Consider the following 19,183-nt stretch of genomic DNA (forward strand, 5'->3'; position numbering starts at 1 on the left):
ACATGCCACGTATAACTGGCCATGCGCCTAACATGGCATTTCCAGATTTATTCCACACATTTCTAGCTACTATCCTTGTGTCTTGTTGTTTGTCATCGCAAATGCAATTTTAACTGGAAACTGAATACGTTTTTACTGATATGGCAACTCGTTGGAACTGAAAGGAATTCGTAGAATCAAGCATTCTGACCCCCTGTATTCGACAGCTGCGTCGCAATCAGTCGGGTTTCATTACACAGTTTCGGCGCATAAAGATTTCGAAACATAATAATGACAGATCCAACCAAGAGACGCAAATGATGCAGCGGCATACCAAACCTTTCCAGAGAATTTAGAAATTCCACCGGATAATTCACGGCTTCGTCTTCATTGTCAAAACGATCGATCGATTAGTATAAGCGTAAACCTCCCGGAATTTGACTCTGAATATTCCTGTTTAAGTCACTAACATCATTATTTTTGGCAGCTAAAATTGCGCGAGAGCAATCGTTGTTACGATAATTTGGCCAATGTTCGGATAAACATTCGTGATTAATTTATCTTTCGTTGAAATGAATTGACAAAAGGCAGGTGGAATTGATATCGAACCAATGGAAGTACCAAACGAAATTTACCCATTTACAATTCTTAGCGAATACGATGTAAAATGCCTTCGGCAATGTCATTTTTGATCGTATCCCATAATTGCCGCGGGTTTGGAGGCTGATATGTCGAAATGATCACCGCGAAAAATGTGCAAACTTCAGTGGCATGCGAAGTAGCTATCGCATCGTCCATTGTTTTATTCTAGTGATTATTATGTTCCAGCAATTGTAATTGCTCGTAGGCTTCTCAAACAATTGCACACACCGTGGTGAGTTTTCTACGGCTGTGTTTGTTTACACTAGATCGACAGAAAACATAAAAGCTGCTGCTTTCCTAAGCCAATTTTGGTTTTTTTTTTTTAATTCTAAATACGCTTATTTTATTTAAATAAGCAAATTACTACTAATTTTTTGTTGGAACGGTTAACCAATTTATATATATCAAAAGATAGCTTACCACCCAGGACTGTATCTTTTTGCATGCAAAAGTTATTCTTGGAATTTTAGTTTCAACTGAATTCCTAATTCTTAGTTTTAAGTTTAAACCTTCATCTGCTCCTAAAAATAACTTACATTGTCTACCCTCATGCGTCGTTTTCGACGCATATGTACTTCCCATTGTTTTTAGTGGAAAATTGGACGGCGAAAACCAACATTATTTTTGTCGTTTTTATTAGCTTAACCGAGAAAATACTGTTTTAATTTTTTTCCAAACTTAAATTAACTTATTTTTTATGCACCTGACGCATACGTTTCGGTTGTGTATGTTTTTGCATGTACCTTTTGAACAAAAGCAACAAATTGTAGTATGCATGTTATTTTTTGAAGCAAAATTACTTTCCAAACACATCGCACATCTTTGCCTTCCTTTAATTTGTGGAGGAACGCTTTTTGATCTTTTCGATGCATTTGGTGAAGATGCCATATCGAGCAAATTCGCGGATGAACTTGACCTCGGCTTTCAAGTTCTACATGTCATAAATGGTCTAGCAAGTGATAATCCTAGCTCCCGTAGAAAGTTCTTTCTTATTGTGGTTTTTTGTGTAGCCTGCCAGTTAGGATTAATTTCCTTGAAAATGATTAATGCATTCAAAGCCGATATGTCAATTATATTAGCAAACACAGCCATCGGCCATCTATTAGTTTTCCTCCTGCAACTGTGGCAGGAAAGCATCTTATCAACCGTATCGACACCGCCTATTTTGAATGAAACAAGCAAATAGACGAATATAAACAAATAAATCGGAACTCATCTATAACAAACCTTTAGTTTTGTTATAATAATTTATAATTGTTGGTAGCTTTTTAACTCCGGGCTCGATTTGTGAATGCAAACGTTGAATGGTACAAAGGTAGTTTTTTGCGTTTGAGAAGATTTGGCGGAATAGATCTCTTATTTTTCCTCATAGTTCCCACCATCGTGACACTTTTTGTTAGCAATTCCTGGCCGAGACTATATGAAGAAAAAAAATTATCCATTGTCACGTTGTGTCCCTTCAACCCACGAACCAAATCCAAAACAACACGTTGACACTGATTTTTTTCACATGAGCTTGCACCGACTGGTTTACCCAAGTAGGGCTGAATTTTCCAAATATAGCAACCCTCAGAACAGACGCACAACCAAAACTTAATTCCTCATTTCTCTGATTTCGAAGGCATATATTGACGAAATTTGCATCGACCCCTAAAACCCAGCAGCTGTTCATCTACGGTAACTCATTCATGAGGGTTGTAATAATCAGCTAATGAATTCGACCATTTTTCAAAAACATCTCGGATCGGTGCAAATTTATCGTCACATGTTTTTTGCCTCCGGCTGATGGTATCATCAAATCGAATTACTTGATTGATATATTCAAACGTCTTTTTTGACATAATAACCCTAAATATGGGACGACCATACTCTGCATCGAACAAATCAACCGTTGACTCGTTTTTTGATCTAAAAATATACATAACATTTTTGTATAATGGGTTCCTAAATACGCAGCGCTACTTTACCTATATACACCAGTTAAAATCAATATACCGATATAAGCTTGCAACAGACTGGAATCAATTCGCATGAATTCGTCGCCATACTTAGCTTTGTCAAATGCATTTGTATGCTTTGGAATTATGTTTTCTAGATGTGGAGGCAAAAATAGGAGAAAAGCATCTTTTATGTCGTTGACACGGGCTTTTGCAAATCGAGTGACGCCAGGCGAAAGACTGATAACATTCTCATTCCTAAATCTACCACTTTGCGGCTGAAATGGATCTGACTGCCATAGTGTACCATCCTTTGATACGTACAATGGATCGGTATTTGCAGTGTAACCATCACTATCGTTAGCATCAGTTGTTCGAATATAATCCTCACCACCAGAATCACTATCACTTGAAGAGTTATCACTTTCATTCGCTTTTGACCCTTCTGGCTCGTACACTTCACCACTAGCATCAGAAAAACTGCAATTATCTTCTGCTTCACTTTCATTTAGAAAAACTCCTATTTCTTCACTTGACAAATAATTTGGTTGGCACATATTGATTTTTTTCTTTTACATCTCTTTTATGTGTAAATTAATCACAAATTACTTCATCACTTGCAAAAAACCCAATAACTCGCGAAACGAACAGTTTCCCGCCAAAAAACAGATGTTTTCTCATATGCGTCGAAAACGACGCAGGAGGGTAGCCAACGTAATTTTTTTAACACAATCCACAAAAAAAAAAAACTTGTGGAACGAAAAACATTTTAAACAAAGCAAATTAATGTTATTAACAAAGTCGAGAAATTCAGTTGACTTCTTGCCGCCTCTTTTCATAAAAATTAAAAAATGTATTGCTTTTGCGTCGTTTTCGACACGAAGAGTAGATAAAGGTTAAGAAGCGTCACTCATTATACAGACGCCAACAAGAATACAAGTGTTCTTCAATAAACAATCTGTAATTTTATATAATTGTGGTGTTTCATTCGCCACATAATTGGTGACCCCTACAATTGAACAGCAAACGTTAAATGGACCAACAACAAAATTGTGCAACGAAATCGGGCGATGGGTGCCCAGATTGGCAAGACTCAGAGGCTCGACAAAGCATCATTCAACGAAAGCACTTTCAATAAAAATACACCAAGTGCATCACAGGACAATGCTACAAGCTCATCATGTTATTATGATCGAAAATCTGGTCAACGTGCCAAAAAGTGCACATGGCCCTGCACGTTTCAGGGAAACACAAACAGCCCCCAGTAGACACGGCGTATGCTGGTGGCAACATAACACATCGCCGACTATTCGTTTACGACCGCATATCGGGTACGCATTTCCTCGTCGACACTGTCGCGGATATTTCGGTAACTCCACTTTCTCGTAAAAACAAGAAAATGCCAACACCTTTTCGACTGCAAGCTGCAAACGGTAGCGAAATCGAAACCTACGGGGATAAAGCACACACCCTCAATACCTACGGCATCCGATTAATTGCATATTCTGTATAGCTAACGTACCGTATCCAATCATCGGTGCAGACCTCATCCACAAATTTTGATTAGTTGTGGACCTCAAACGATGTCGCTTAGTACACCCTAATTCAGACTCGCACAGTGTAGGCCATTATGCAACCGCCCCCATTACAGCGGTCACGGCCCTAACCGAGAGAAACAAATTCCCTACTACCGGACCATCGTGCATGCAACGTGTTCGACCGCTATGTCCTGAACGCCTCAAAGTGGCCAAAAAGGAATTTGAGCTCCTAATCGATTTGGGTCATGTCAGACCGTCAAATAGCCCCTGTGCTAGTCCCTTACACATGGCCAAGAAGGAAAATGGAGACTGGCAACCATGCGGAGACCACCGTAGACTCAACGAACGAACTAGTCCTGACCGGTACCCAATCTCGCTTTTTCATGATTATGCATATTAGCAGGAAAGAACATATTTTCTACAATCGACCTTAGGCGTGCGTTTCATCATACTCCGGTGGCCGAGGAAGACATACCAAAAACCGCCATAATAACCCTGTTCGGGTTATTCGAGTTCATCAGCATGCCATTCGGGCTCCAAAGCGCGGCACAGTCTTTTCAGCGCTTTACCAACGAAGCCCTCACGGACCTCGATTGCGTTTATGCTTACATCGACAACCTGCTGATAGCATCATCCAGTGAACAACAACACATACAACACCTCCAGTTAGTATTCGAGCGGCTTAGCCAATACGGCCTGTGCATTAATGCGGAAAAATGTGTTTTGGGTGCTTCTAAAGTCGATTTCTTGGGATATAGAATTTCGAAACTCGGTTCCGCACCACTTCCAAGCCGAGTCCAAGCGCTACGGAATTTCCCAAAACCTAAAACAATTTTAGAGATAAGAAGATTCTTCGGCGCAATAAACTTCTTCCGACGACACATCAGAAACGCTCCCGCTGCCCAGGCACCTCTCAACGAGTTCTTAAAAGACTCGAAGAAGAAAAACGATCGCAGACGAGTACCTTGGACAGCAGAATCAGAACAAGCTTTCACCTACATCAAAGAACAACTAGCAGCCGCAACTCTCCTAGCTCATCCATCACCAGCCGCCGAACTTCGGATTACGTGTGACGAAACATAAAAACGTTTGGAGGCCACTTGGATTTTTCTCGAAAAAGTTGTGACCCGCACAGATTAACTACAGCACATATGATAGAGAATTGACAGCTGTATACGAAGCCATCAAGTACTTTAGACACTGGGTTGAAGGTCGTGAGTTTGTTGTCAGGACAGATCATAAGCCATTGACTTGTGTGTTCCATCAACAATCGGATAAATCCTCACCTCGCCAGATCAGACAGCTAGGATTCATCAGCCAATTCATGACTAACATTGAGTACATCTCCGGTTCAGACAACAACGTCGCTGACACCTTTTCACGCGTTGAAACGATGCATCTACCAGCAGTTGTTGACTACAATGAGCTGTCCCGAGCGCAGGCCTCGGACGAAGAGGTGCAGCAAATTCTTTCAAATAACGAAATATTATTAAGGTTACAGACGCTTGCCTTTGATCCCAACGGGCAGACTATTTATTGTGACGTTTCAACAAATAAAATTAGACCATTCGTGCCAGCACCGCTACGTCAGAAAATTTTCCAAACTTTACACAACCTCTCACATCCCAGCGGCAGGGTGACAGTGAAACTAATCGCTCAAAGATACGTATGGCCATCAATGAACAAAAATGTTACGCAATGGGCTCGAGAATGTGTCCCATGTCAACGTTCCAAAATAGGTCGCCATGTACACGCAGCACCCGCCACATTCCCTATTCCGGACGAGAGATGCGATCATGTCCATTTGGACCTAGTCGGACCTTTGCCGGACTCTCACGGATTCAAGTACTGCATGACTATGGTCGACCGATTTACGAAATGGCCAGAAGCGGTACCCATTAAAGACATAACGGCAAGCACGGTTGCCAACGTGTTCTACTCCCATTGGATCGCCTGCTACGGATGCCCGAAGCTACTCACTACCGATCAAGGTACCCAATTCGAAAGTGCGCTTTTTACAGCTCTAGCACGGTTAGTCGGCGGCAAACGTATTCGCACCACGACATACTACCCAGCAGCCAACGGTCTGGTAGAAAGGTGGCACCGCACGTTCAAAGCCGCCATCATGTGTCATCAAATCTCTCAGTGGACTCAGGTTCTACCAACAGTATTATTGGAATTGAGAACTTGCTACAACGAAGACTTAAAGGCATCACCTGCAGAATATCTATATGGGACAACACTCCGGGTTCCTGGCGAATTTTTCTCAGATGGAGATCCACCAGGAGATTCCCAATGTTTCCTTGAAGGTTTTCGCTCATATATGAGGAAAATCAGACCAGTTCCTTCAACCCACCATTGCCGTCAGAAAACGTTCTGTTTCAAAGAACTATCAACATGCACACACGTATTCCTGAGGATCGACGCAACTAAACGACCAGTTGACCAGCCATATTCAGGCCCACACAAAGTGATTAAAAGACTTGATGAACGTGTTTTTGCCATCGAGGTTAACGGCAAGGTTATAAATGTAAGCATCGAGCGCCTAAAACCAGCTCATTCGGCCAATGATGAAGTATTCGACAGCACGCCACATAGTCCTATTCTCACCGAGCCAATGAATTCGCCACGTACATCAACCAGCCTACCTATGCACCAAAGTACCTGAAACATTTGCACCCGCGCTAGGATCTGATATTGAAACTCAACCTCAAGAAGTCTTTATTTGGGGGGAGTACTGTGGGCACTCACATATGGCAACACTGTTTATCAGTTATTCATTCTCTGTACCAGGAATAATGGGATGCCCAACTTATTCCAGTGTGAGAGCGCCTCAAAATAAGCGTTTTTTATAACATTTTCCATTGTGGCCAGATCGAATAAATTAAAATGCCCAATTGCACTTTCCACACCACCCAGGAGGTATGCAAAATGGCGCGTTACCGAAGTTAGTTTTGGGTGCTCGGTTCCCCTTTAGGCCTATATCACCCATTAAAAATTTATTTACATAAAAAAAACAAAACGATAACAATTCATTATATAACGAAAAAAACAAAACGATAAATGAATACATATAACGATAAAAACAAAACAATAACAATTCATGTAAAAAATATATAAAAATATCACAGTAATATAATTATTTACATATGTATATACAAATGCCTACATTTATATCCCAAATTCTAATTTTCCTTAAAAAAAATTGCTTTCTTATTTTAGAGCCTCTTTATCCTAACTGTTTACAAAATTTCTACGTTTTTATTTTCTATCGTAAGTTTGAGTTCGCATATTGTAACCACTAAAAAATAAAAAAAAAAATTGAAACCTATAGGTGTGAAACACACAAAATTTTAGTTTTAAAATTAGGGACAGAAAGGTCTTTATTTAAAAATTTAGTTAAGAAATATATTCTAATTCTAATAAAAAGGGCTATAACTATTTTTGGGTCACAATTATCACAACACAAAAAGGGCCTAACATCTTCCATTTTATTAAAAAGAATATCTCCTATTCCTATTTTATGACAATTACTGTCGAATTCTTCTAAAAATCTGGTTTCAAAATTTTTACAAATGCAATAAAATTCTCAGGCGGCTTCACTAAATTGCATTTGTCTATTTGATTTTGATGCATGAAGATGAATTCGTCCGAAGGAATTTCATCTCCTAAATATGGTAAAGGCAGGGAACATGTGTGCAGTTTGAAAATTTTTACATAAAAATAGCCGCAAAAGTAGCTAAATGCATTTTCTTTAAAAAAATTAATTTCTAAACTACTATCTAATGTTATTGATCTAACGAGGGAGTGTTCAGGCCGTGGTAGACCTTGAAAATCCTGCCAAGAAAGGTCATTCAATAGTGAATCATTACACACATTACGTAGAACATTATTACTATGTTCCGAAAGTACTGTAGCATCAGGTTCCAAAGGCAGCTCACAGTTTCCTTTTGTTACGACGTTTACGTAACGTAAGCCCCACGATTTCCTAAACAAACTAGAGAACATATAGGGGGTTACTCTAGTACCTCCTCTGCTTCGAATCTGACCAAAAAAATGTTCTAAACTGTCCTGACATAGTCGTCTCGTCTTCAAGTAGGGAAAACCTGAGTGTGATAAAAATCGCCACAATCGTCTTAAACTGTTAATATTTAACACCCACCCCTTTGTAAAACTAAAATTATTGGTTGTGTTGCTTTCTAATTCGTCTACGACCCGAATAGTTTTTAAAACTTCTTCTGCCTCATTTAAAAAGTCTAATTGTTCAGGGGAACCTACAAACACTTTTTTAGTGGGTACAACAGCCTCAACGAAACTGCTATTTAAAATATCAAATAATTTATTAAAAAACGAAACGAATTCCGCGGTGTTAATAAAGGCTTAAGGCTCCCGAGCTATATAGGGACAACATACCAGAAGCGACCGTATTACTCAATACTTGAGACGCGAATTTAACCTTCATTTTCTGGAAGGTATTTGGATAAATATGAGCATCGGTTAATTTATGCGCACACCGATAACTCGACTTAGAGTCGGTTTCATAAAAATGAACAATATCCGACCAACTTACCCGTCTATTTTTAAAGAAAACCGTATTTTTTAAATTTTGTAAACAGTTACGACTACTTTTTATCAAATGGGGGCTATCGTAAAAAAATACACTTCCTTGCCATTAACATTAAAAAAAGGCCGTGACGCTGAAACACCTAACAAATTAGCGAAATTCTGAAAATTGGTGCCCTGGTCGCAAACAAAATGGCAAGGAATTAGTCCTATATGTTGCAGTTGGGTAATGGCTTCAAGAATGTATTTCTTGAGGACATCCCCTTTGCAGGAACCTTTTACGAAAAAATAAGCCAATGGGTGGGACCAAGGCTGTCCACCTATACCTTGCACCATTATAGTCATTGCAGTAGTTGCTAGTGCGATTTTCATCGCCATAATCCTCAATACCTATCACCCTATCGAATTTCCTATCATACTGCAAATGACATTTCAGTGACATTTCATCACATGAAACCGACACGAACTTTTGTTCGGAAGTGAATCCCCTACTCCTAATCTCTAACGATTTTATGCTACTTTGGGTGCAACCTGGGAAACGGGGCCAGTCTGTAACAAAGTTTTCCAAAGTACTTTCGGATGGAAAATCTAATTGGTGCTTTAAGTGCCGATAAGCAACTGGCGATAGAAAAAATACACCCAAAGCTATCGTTTTCAAAAAATTGTCATATCGCCGACCAGGGTACGGCGATTACTATTTATAAAACTACTCCTAATGCAAGCACCTAACTGAGGAGGAACTTTACTACAAACTAAAGAAAGAGGGTCTGACTGTTCCCTAAATGAGCTATTCCTTAGCTGTTCCCTACATCTTTCTAACTCTGCGGCCATTTCAACTAACTGGGCCTTTAAACTTCTATTTTCCTGCTCTTTTTTACCTAACTTTATTTTCAAAACCCTATTCTCTTCCCTCAATTTCTTCTTCCTTTCTGTACCTGCGGTCAGACCCCTACCTGTTTGCGCGGCCTTATCAAAATTAAAAGATACATCCTCCTCAAAAAATGGAAGAGGCTCTAAAATTCCATCTTCAATTTCATTTTCAATACTTGGAAAAAGCTGCCTCGATGCATTTTGTGCATTTGAGACAGCTTCTTCAACTTGAGGAGCAAAATCTTCTAGACCCAATAAAATTGTATTTTTTAATTCGGAATTTGGGACGTCAAATGTAGGCTCAACTTTTAAATTTATATCGGGAACGGCCCCCGAACGCAATCGCTTTTCAAGGCGCATTTTCGCCGAAAAATGCCGCTCACAAGCAAAAATATGTTTACGTGTTTCATCGGAAACACCTAAACGGTTGAGCCAACATTTAATTATAAAATATGTATAATAATAATAATAATAGTGCAAAAAGTGTATATTTAATGAATATTTAAAGTACGACTTTTTTTGTAACTATCATAAATATTCAATTATAAATCGTTACTTTAAAATAATTTATTTAACTAATTAACGGCAATGGCAATAAATTGACAGTTACGCTCTGAACAAGTAGAGCGCGACAGACTGCAAGCGACATCTGTCAAATATTAAAATACACATGTTCTTATGGACACAGTTATTGAGGCAGCTGCACGACTACATAACTGTGTCCATAAGAACATGTGTATTTTAATATTTGACAGATGTCGCTTGCAGACTGTCGCGCTCTACTTGTTCAGCACATCACATTTAAAAACACACAGAAATTCAATTTTATTAACACTGATTTCATCGAAATTTTTCACAAATTCACAAACACTTTTTGCACTATTTATGGTTTTTCACTCACCGTTCGAGATCCGTTCCACTGTTTGGAAAACTAAATGTTATTCCTCGCTCGTTGCAGCCAACAACACATTTTCTCCAATTGCTGGTTGTTTTCGGCATTTTATCTGTAAAATAAATAAAAAAGTATAAAATAAATGCAAGTTTATTTAATAAAAATTAAAATATACTTACAGCTTTCAATCTGCGTGCTGTTGCGCATTCGGTATTCTTCGAAATAATGGCCGTTACAAATGGAGACAAAAAAATGAAAAATGTCTCCATTCGAATAATAATTTGGCGGGATTTTAATCTGGTCGTCCCTCTTTTCCAATTGCTAAACGTCAAAACCTCCTCAATCCAGTCAACTGTCAAAGTTTAGGTGGTTTTGACGTTTAGCAATTGTTCTCTCACTTCCAGTGAGAGACGAGTTGGGCATCCCATTATTCCTGCTCTGTACATTCTTGGAATTTCAGTTTCTACTGAATTCCTAATTCTTAGTTTTTAGTTTTAAGAAGCGTCACTCATTATACAGACGCCAACAAGAATACAAGTGTTCTTCAATAAACAATCTGTAATTTTATATAATTGAGGTGTTTCATTCGTATGTAAACAAAGCAAAGGTTTATTACTTTATATACTGAGCCGCGTACATTAATCAACAGCAACTGAAGGTAGAAGCAATCGCCGTTTTTCGGGTGGATTGTATTAAATAGTCCTAAATGCATTAGTTGAGAACACGCCTGGATTCCCATCTACTGATTGGCCTTACTTTCTGTTTAACTATTTCTTCGACGATGCATTCCATGTATAAAACCAAGGCATTTCCGAATAAATCACTGACGCAAGTTGAGAAAAAACTTGTCAAGGTCAATTTTGTTGCTGGCGGTGTTTCCACTGGCTGTATTCCCTGGTTTGAAATACACTCTTTGGCTATTCTCCAAATGAACTGCGAGACGAACAACAGTCGGAAAACGTTCATGAATCGTACCATCCCATTTGATACTTGCTGATCTCACTTTTTTCAAGGCCAATAACCGCTATGTTGCTTTATTCCGCTTACGAAAGAAAAGCACGTGGATAGTGTTTCGTGCATTTATTGTCAGAAATACAAACCGAAGTGGGATTGTGGTGTCCGCAAAGTCCATGAACCATATTGGTTTTCATCACTTCGTTTAATACTGGATCTTTCTCTGCATCAGGAATTTCCGCAGAAATGATTTCATCAATTTGATCTGGTGGAACCACTATCCACCATCCAGAGAAGAACATCGTAACTGTTGTTTGAAAAGTCGTGCTGTGACAACGTGACGATCGCTTGCTGATTGACCCCGATCCATAATTCCACACGTATGTCATCTCATCCTGGGAGTACTCGTTCATGTGCCTTGGCGTTGATGGCAAAAAGAACACCGACCGATATTAGCGCGACCTTTTCGTGGCTTGGTAACAAATTTCAATTGTAATTGATCACTTTGTGTGAAACACACAAAGTTTTTACTGAATAATTTTCAACCATTTTTCTTTTGAATAGCCGGAATAAAAAAGCAAGGGACCGAAATTGAACGATTGAACAACGTCTGCAAATTTCATCAAGATTGGTGCAGCCGTTCTCGAGCCTTAGCATTATTAACAAACTAACATTCAAGAAAAGGGCTGCTTATAGAGTTTTTCCGGCAATTATTCGAATTTTTCTTGCTGTAAAAAGCATCTTTGAACTTCAACGAACATTAAAAAACAAATTGGCCAAATTGTTGAGATATGCGCTTAGCAACACATTTTGCGATTAATTTTTATATTGTAGATAGTAATTCAGGTGTTATTAAGAGTAAAATCTTTATTATTTGTTCTATAACATTATTCGTTCGTACTAGTAACAAAATTAGGAATTTGAATTCAATATTTAGATTGAGCTCTTCTTGAGCTTTCCGAATGTTCAATCATTTTAATGTAAAAAGGTTTTATTATTTTTCTTGGTTTCATATTGTAACTGATTTACTCGATAAATTGTTTACGTATAAACCCTCTGATTACTCTAATGGCCCAGTTGCTTACTCCCTCGTTTTGTGCTTCTCCGACCCCTCCTGGTACAGAGTGCTGGTCTATCCACTACTCTAGATGCGGAGCAGTCAGTTGACTCGAGTTAATATTGTTTTCACGGTATGAGCTTAAAATATATTTTAATTGCTAGTCCGAAATGCGTGCCTTTATTGATATTCTAAAAAACTGTTTTTAATATGAGAAGTTACAGCTATTTATACTAGCGAGATGTGACTGCTGTTGTCTGGTTGCAACTTGTTTGTTGCTATTGAGATGAATTAGTTATTATCTGCTTGCCATTTTTTTGTTGAAATTCGGTGTCTGTTATTACTTGTTTGTTATTGTTGAGATGCGGCGGTGGTTATCGCACAGAATTATTTCATTGCCAGATGTTTGTTGCTTACATGTTGAGAACGCATTTCTTGATAATGCATGTTTGGTTGGTATTGATGATGCTTAGTAGAAACCAGGAATAAAGGGTTGTTAAACTTACAGACCTATTCTCATGCCCTCACAAAAGTCACCAACCTCACTACAGTGATGTTTCTCACTATAGTGAGGGTTACCTTATTCTGGCGAAAATTCAAAAGCTCAAATGCTCACTATTCTCACAAATATCTGTGACGTGTGAAAGCAGCCATCATAATAGAAAACATCTGTGTTTGTTTTGTTTTAAATCAATATTTTAAATTTTTAAAAAAATTGAGAATTGAGTGTTATAATTAGCATGGAGGAACTATTATTTGTATATGCGGCAATTGTTGAGGAGGAGGAATCGGGCGGTAGGAGGAAAGTGTTAAAATTTTGAACTAGAATTGACTCCAAACGGAGCGACGCTAAATGGTAATGCGATTGGCGGTGGTAGTAGTGTTTAAACTATGGATTATTAAGTTAAGCCTTGCTTATAGTTGATTTAAATTGAATTTTTCTTTACAATTTTATGAAGATTTGTAATAAAAAATGAATTAAAGACAAAAACAAGTTTTAAGAACTAACGGCATTTAAACGTTTATTTTTTCATAGAAAAATCTAAACACGTACGATAGTGGTACATTTATGCAGCACATCTAAAGACAAAATGCTGAGAAATGCAGAAACTTGTGAGGAACGAATCTCAATGTATAATTAATTACGTTTGTCGTAAATTTTCTAATTGTATTAACTAATAGTTTTAAAATTATGATGGTCGAAAGCTATACATTTAACTGTAAGGAACTGCTTAGATAGTTTGGACAAATCGGTCACTTTTTCACATTTGCTGAACTATTTCGCCCGTGGACCACTGGCTTTTAACATATTGCATTCATAATGGGATAAAATTTTAATAGATATTTTCGATAGATATTTTCTATAAATATTTTGTTGATGTGCTTAAGTCTGTGGTGTTTTGGTTTAAAACAAATCTGCAATCCTTAACTTTGGGAACTACTTTATGACAGCTCCTTCTCAGCCATTATAGTATCATAATGCAGTCCAGTATAGAAAATTATCCACGTCACAAGAAAACCCGCAAATGACGTCATAAAACCCTCTTTAACCAGCTCCCAAGCGCCTCCGTAAGCCTCCTCATCAATACCTTGGAAATTTATGGAATAAATGTACACAATGCCACAACTGATACCACCGAATCTATGGAAACATATGAGAAGTTTTTATGAATTTACATATGCTGTATTGTTATTGGGATATTCCTTACAGTACTAATCCCAGGAAGCCCTTTAATGGCACAATGCCCCATACTATGCCTAAAAGAATGCCTAAAATCTGTCTCGCCCAGTAGATAACGTCTAAGAATTCATCCTGCTAGAGAAAACATTATTGAAGGTTGTTTGCTTATTTTTCTTAAAACAGCTGTTTGACAGCTAAAAGCTTTTTACCTCACGTGGTGACTTTTTTAAGCTTATTTCTTATGAGGTTTGAGCAAGAATAGCCTCACAAAATATGCCTCACAAGAAATCTCTCAAATTTTTTATAAGTGGTCTTGAACGATGCAACTAATCCCTCCGTTTACATATTTTTTTGGTAAGATTTCAATCGCGTAAGCGGTGTCGACGCCAATTAAGAAGAAGAAGAAGTTCTTAATTTTTGCTGTTTATTTCTGTAGCTGAACAGTTTTCGACGCTTAAAACTCTCTTGCTTTTTATGACTGATTCTGTTCTAGAATCTATAATTTTCAAAAATTGCTGCATCTTCTTCCTATACCAGAAAGTAATTTTCTCTTGTGTAATCAATTATGTCTGATTGGCAATAAAAGTATTAACGAAATCTGGAAAATTTTCTCAAATTCTATATTTAAGGATTTGAATTGAATCATACTTAAATTTGATTGATTACACAATACAACAGCTAATCTGGGGGGTGAGAAATTCCAAGTCAGGGTGATGGTACTAGGTCAGTATAGTAAAACCCTCAAAGGGTTTGGCGTTCGTATGTGTCAGTTTTTTTATGACATTTTAAATTTTTTCCTTATCTTGATTTTTTTTCGCTTAGTTGTAACATTTTGGCAAAAACGTAGTTTTTTTTATGTTAAATTACGTTTTTGCCAAAATGATATAATAACAAAATTATGTGGAAAAATCTGTGAACCAGCTATTTTACAAAAACAAACAAGGCAAAATAAAGAAAAATACAACCAAGAAAAGTGAGTAATTCTGCAAATCAATTAAATTTGGTGCATATATAATTAAGGGTTTCAAATAGTCTCATAAAGTTATAAGTTATAATTATCCGAAAACATAGCGTTCAGAGTTGTATTCTTCTTCTTAATTGGCGTAGACACTGCTTACGCGATTATAGCCGAGTTAACAACAGCGCGCCAGTCGTTTCTTCTTTTCGCTACGTGGCGCCAATTGGATATTCCAAGCGTAGCCAGGTCCTTCTCCACCTGGTCCTTCCACTGGAGTGGAGGTCTTCCTCTTCCTCTGCTTCCCCCGGCGGGTACAGCGTCGAATACTTTAAGAGCTGGAGTGTTTTCGTCCATTCGGACAACATGACCTAGCCAGCGTAGCCTCTGTCTTTTAGTTGGCTGAACTATGTCAATGTCATCGTATATCTCGTACAGCTCATCGTTCCATCGAATGCGATATTCGCCGTGGCTAACGCGCAAAGGACCATAAATCTTTCGCAGAACTTTTCTCTCGAAAACTCGCAACGTCGACTCATCAGTTGTTGACATCGTCCAAGCCTCTGCACCATATAGCAGGACGGGAATTATGAGTGACTTATAGAGTTTGGTTTTTGTTTGTCGAGAGAGGACTTTGATTTTCAATTGCCTACTCAGTCCGAAGTAGCAAGAGTTATCCTGCGTTGGATTTCTAGGCTGACATTATTGGTGGTGTTTACGCTGGTTCCAAGATAGACGAAATTATCTACAACTTCAAAGTTATGACTGTCAACAGTAACGTGAGTGCCAAGTCGCGAGTGCGACGACTGTTTGTTTGATGACAGGAGATATTTCGTCTTGCCCTCGTTCACTGCCAGACCCATTTCTTTTGCTTCCTTGTACAGTCTGGAGAAAGCAGAACTAACGGCGCGGGTGTTGAGGCCGATGATATCAATATCAATGGGGAGAGAAGGAGTATAGACTATCGAAAGTTACACCTAAAATCTTAGGATTATTGACTGTCGGAATTTTGACGCTGTCGACTGCAATATTAAGCTCAAGTTTATACTTCTTCGTCCAGTTTATAAATATGGTCGCTGTGAATTTGGTGGGGGAAAGTGTGAGGTTTTGTGCAGTGAGGAAACGAGAAAGGTCGGAGAGGTAGCTGTTTACCTTCGACACCACCCTGCGGAACCCCCTGTTTAATTCTTCTCAATTTAGATGTTTCGCCTCGAAATAGTACGGATGACTGGCGACCGTTCAGATAGTTCATGGTCCACCTGGTTGACCGTGTCAAAAGCCTTTGTCAGATCCAACGCTACGAGGATCGTTCTTTCGCAGGGTGGTTTCTGGTTGAGGCCACGAACTATCTGAGCATTTATGACGCTAAGTGCTGTGGTGGTGCTGTGCACTTTTCGGAATCCATGCTGGTGGCTGGTTAGGCTCAGGTGGTGAGTGAAGGTCAGGAGTAACAAGGCCTCAAGTGTCTTCACTACTGGGGAGAGGAGAGTTATCGGCCGATAAGATTCCCCTCTGTTGGCGGGTTTCCCAGGTTTCAGTAGTGGGATCACTCTTCCGACTTTCCACACATCGGGTATTTGAAGAGTGGTCAGCGACAGGTTGAGGACCTTGGTGAGATATTTTAGTCCCGTCGAGCCTAGTTGCTTTAGCATTAGCATGTTGATTCCATCAGGGCCAATGGATTTGGAGGATTTCGCCTTGTTGATGACACCCTGAACCCCCTCATCGGTGAAAGTAAGTGGCGCGAAGTCGTTTGGCATTGTGCGCAGCCGTCGGTTAACTCATCTCTTGGCTTTGTCTACCGAAGGGTGCAGTGTAAACTGCCGGCTAAAATAGCTCGCGCACTTCTTCGGGTCCGAAGAGGCATGACCATTGAATTGAACCTCAACTCGGTCGTCGTGTCTCCGAGATCCCTTATTCGGAGATCCCCGGGATCGGCATGGCGTAAGGTGTCGCGCTCATTAGCTAAAACGGCTGCTTCGGCTGGGAAATTGGGGCGGATTTCCGCTATTCTTCCAACCGGGATGAAGCGAGCGGTAGCTACTGCGATCACCTTGAGGAATCGACCTTCGCCAACGCATACGTCCGTAGGAATGGGTAGAACATTAAAAGTGCTCTCAGTAAATTCTGTGAAGCCGACCCAGTTAGCTTTATTAAAGTTAATGAAGGTACGGTCGTCCACAGAAACGAAATCGGGAGGTTTCTCGATCGAGATAATTATGATCAGATGGTCTGATGCGAGGGTTAGCATAGGACGCTAGGTTTTGCTATTTATCAGACCACCGCTAGCAATGGTAATATCGGGCGAGCTATTACAAGTGCACATAACTCTGGCGGGGGCTTCGTCATTCATTGTGCAGAATGTCGAATCGTCAATGTGTTCCGCCAGCTCCATCCCCCTACGATCATTTGACAAGTAGGAATGCCAAAGATCGTGGTGCGCGTTAAAGTTGCCTAGTACCAAACGGTTTTCACCGCGAAGTAGTGCGCCTATTATCGGGTGATATCTTGTAGGGCAACATGTAACTGGGGCGGATGTATATATTAAATATTTCGAGCTCGACATGGTCTGACCGGATAGCTATACCCTGACATTCTAGGGTAGTATCCCTGCGGTCGATGTCTTCATCGATTAGACGATACTGCACGGTGTTGTGCAATATGAAGGCTAGGCCACCACCATTATCTCGCTCGCGATCTGTACGTATTACGTTGAAACCTGCTCAACTCAGAAGATCTGAGCGGCTGTTTAGCTTGGTTAAGTCAGAGTGGGAGCTATGTTGCCTGTTTGAGCTCCTGGGGACCGTGTAGGTCCTCTGTTGGCCACTCGGGGTGAGCGGTGGCGCAGCGCGCGAACAATGTGCAGATTGCACAGCCGTAGAGGCTGTGTACGCAGTATTGCGTAGGCAACATGGGGCACGTAACTCGTGGTCCACTCCCTGTGAGTCTTAAGGCCCGAACAGGTCTTAAGATGGCTCGATCCATTGCATGTATTACACCTGACCGAGGTGGAGTTTGGATGGAGCCGTTTTGCGCATACGCAGCAGAAAAATTCCTCCGGGCCCGGGTTGGACTCAATGCCAGCACGAGTTAGGAGGATACGGAGCAACCCTGCTGCAAGGCATTGCTCCAATGGTGACAAACACAAATTAACTTTCACCTATCCAAACGGGGTTAGACCGCCGAAAAAACAGCCCTTGGTCGGATAAAATCCGAGTCAATTCCGATACGTAGAACCAGCTGTCGTGGAAATTGCCAAAAGGTATGCACATGTACCTCATGTGGAACAGAAATAAAGAGTTAATTTTCTAATAATTATTTGAATTTGATTTATTATTGCTTTTCCTTATCTTTTGATCCTACACCAAACAATATAGTATCTCAAATTATAATAAACCTTTTTATCAACACTCCAATTATTCCGCTATATTTTCATGCTAGATATTTGGTTTATTATGAATGTATTTGCGTCCTTCACTCATAATATAGCAAAGTATCAGCTTTACCTTGACAATGCCATTTTTTGTTGCGATATTAAACATATTTGACGGGTTTGTCCTAAAAAAACTGCCTGGTTCAGGAGCACAGTCAATATAGCCGGCACAATTCCGATTTCTTTGGCGCCGCGATTTGAAGGTACCGTTGGAAAGAGACCTCCGGATTAAAAAATATATAGGGTTACTAGCTGTTACCCTGTGCGTTTCGCTCACCTAAATCGATTAAAACTCTTAAGGGTTTTTACTTTGTGTTTTATTTATTGTTGTAAAACTGTTACTTATTTATAACACATTTATAAAACATATTGGTATACAACAATTGGCCGTGGGAGAATCACGGTTCTTCCAAATTGACGCCGCACACTTGAAACGTTTGCCCTTGCGATTTGTTGATGGTCATCACAAAGGCAAGACGTACTGGGAACTGCAAGCGCTTGAATTCAAACGGCATGTCCGTTGGAATCATGGGAATGCGTGGTAAGAGTACAACTTCACCTGATGCCTTGCCATTTAGTTTTGTTGCTTCAATCAAATTTGGCCACAATTTTTTGACTAAAAGTCTTGTGCCATTACACAAAGTCGGTGGCTTCAGATTTCGTAGAAGTATAATGGGTGAAC

The 19,183-nt window shown here is 39.6% G+C and overlaps 2 protein-coding genes and 1 pseudogene across 3 annotated transcripts; all 3 read right to left on the bottom strand.

Moving 5' to 3' along the window:
• Positions 1-1,001: 1,001 nt before the first annotated feature.
• Positions 1,002-3,258, bottom strand: LOC120781429. Of its 2 annotated transcripts, none has more exons than XR_005706060.1 (3): positions 2,589-2,941; positions 2,094-2,529; positions 1,002-2,037 (listed from the first exon to the last, which is right to left on the bottom strand). XR_005706060.1 is itself a non-coding variant. In XM_040113650.1 (3 exons), exons 1-3 carry the CDS (start codon positions 3,064-3,066, stop codon positions 2,304-2,306), a joined length of 624 nt encoding a protein of 207 aa, XP_039969584.1. In that variant the 5' UTR covers positions 3,067-3,258; the 3' UTR covers positions 2,087-2,303. The 2 variants fall into 2 exon arrangements, 1 of the variants encoding a protein (XP_039969584.1); XM_040113650.1 differs by lacking the exon at positions 1,002-2,037 and adding an exon at positions 2,950-3,258 and having other exon boundaries at positions 2,087-2,529; positions 2,589-2,869.
• Positions 3,259-13,849: 10,591 nt separating this feature from the next.
• On the bottom strand, positions 13,850-15,338 carry LOC120781620 (respirasome Complex Assembly Factor 1-like; the record flags this gene model as incomplete). Its single annotated transcript, XM_040113853.1, has 3 exons — positions 13,850-14,074; positions 14,142-14,245; positions 15,330-15,338. Coding segments are annotated over 3 exons (312 nt in total), but the record flags the coding sequence as incomplete, so codon positions are not given.
• Positions 15,339-16,110: 772 nt separating this feature from the next.
• Positions 16,111-17,463, bottom strand: LOC120781498 (annotated as a pseudogene).
• Between the last annotated feature and the right edge of the window lie 1,720 nt (positions 17,464-19,183).

Source organism: Bactrocera tryoni, unplaced genomic scaffold (genome assembly GCF_016617805.1).
Source record: "Bactrocera tryoni isolate S06 unplaced genomic scaffold, CSIRO_BtryS06_freeze2 scaffold_7, whole genome shotgun sequence".
Lineage (NCBI taxonomy): Eukaryota > Metazoa > Arthropoda > Insecta > Diptera > Tephritidae > Bactrocera > Bactrocera tryoni.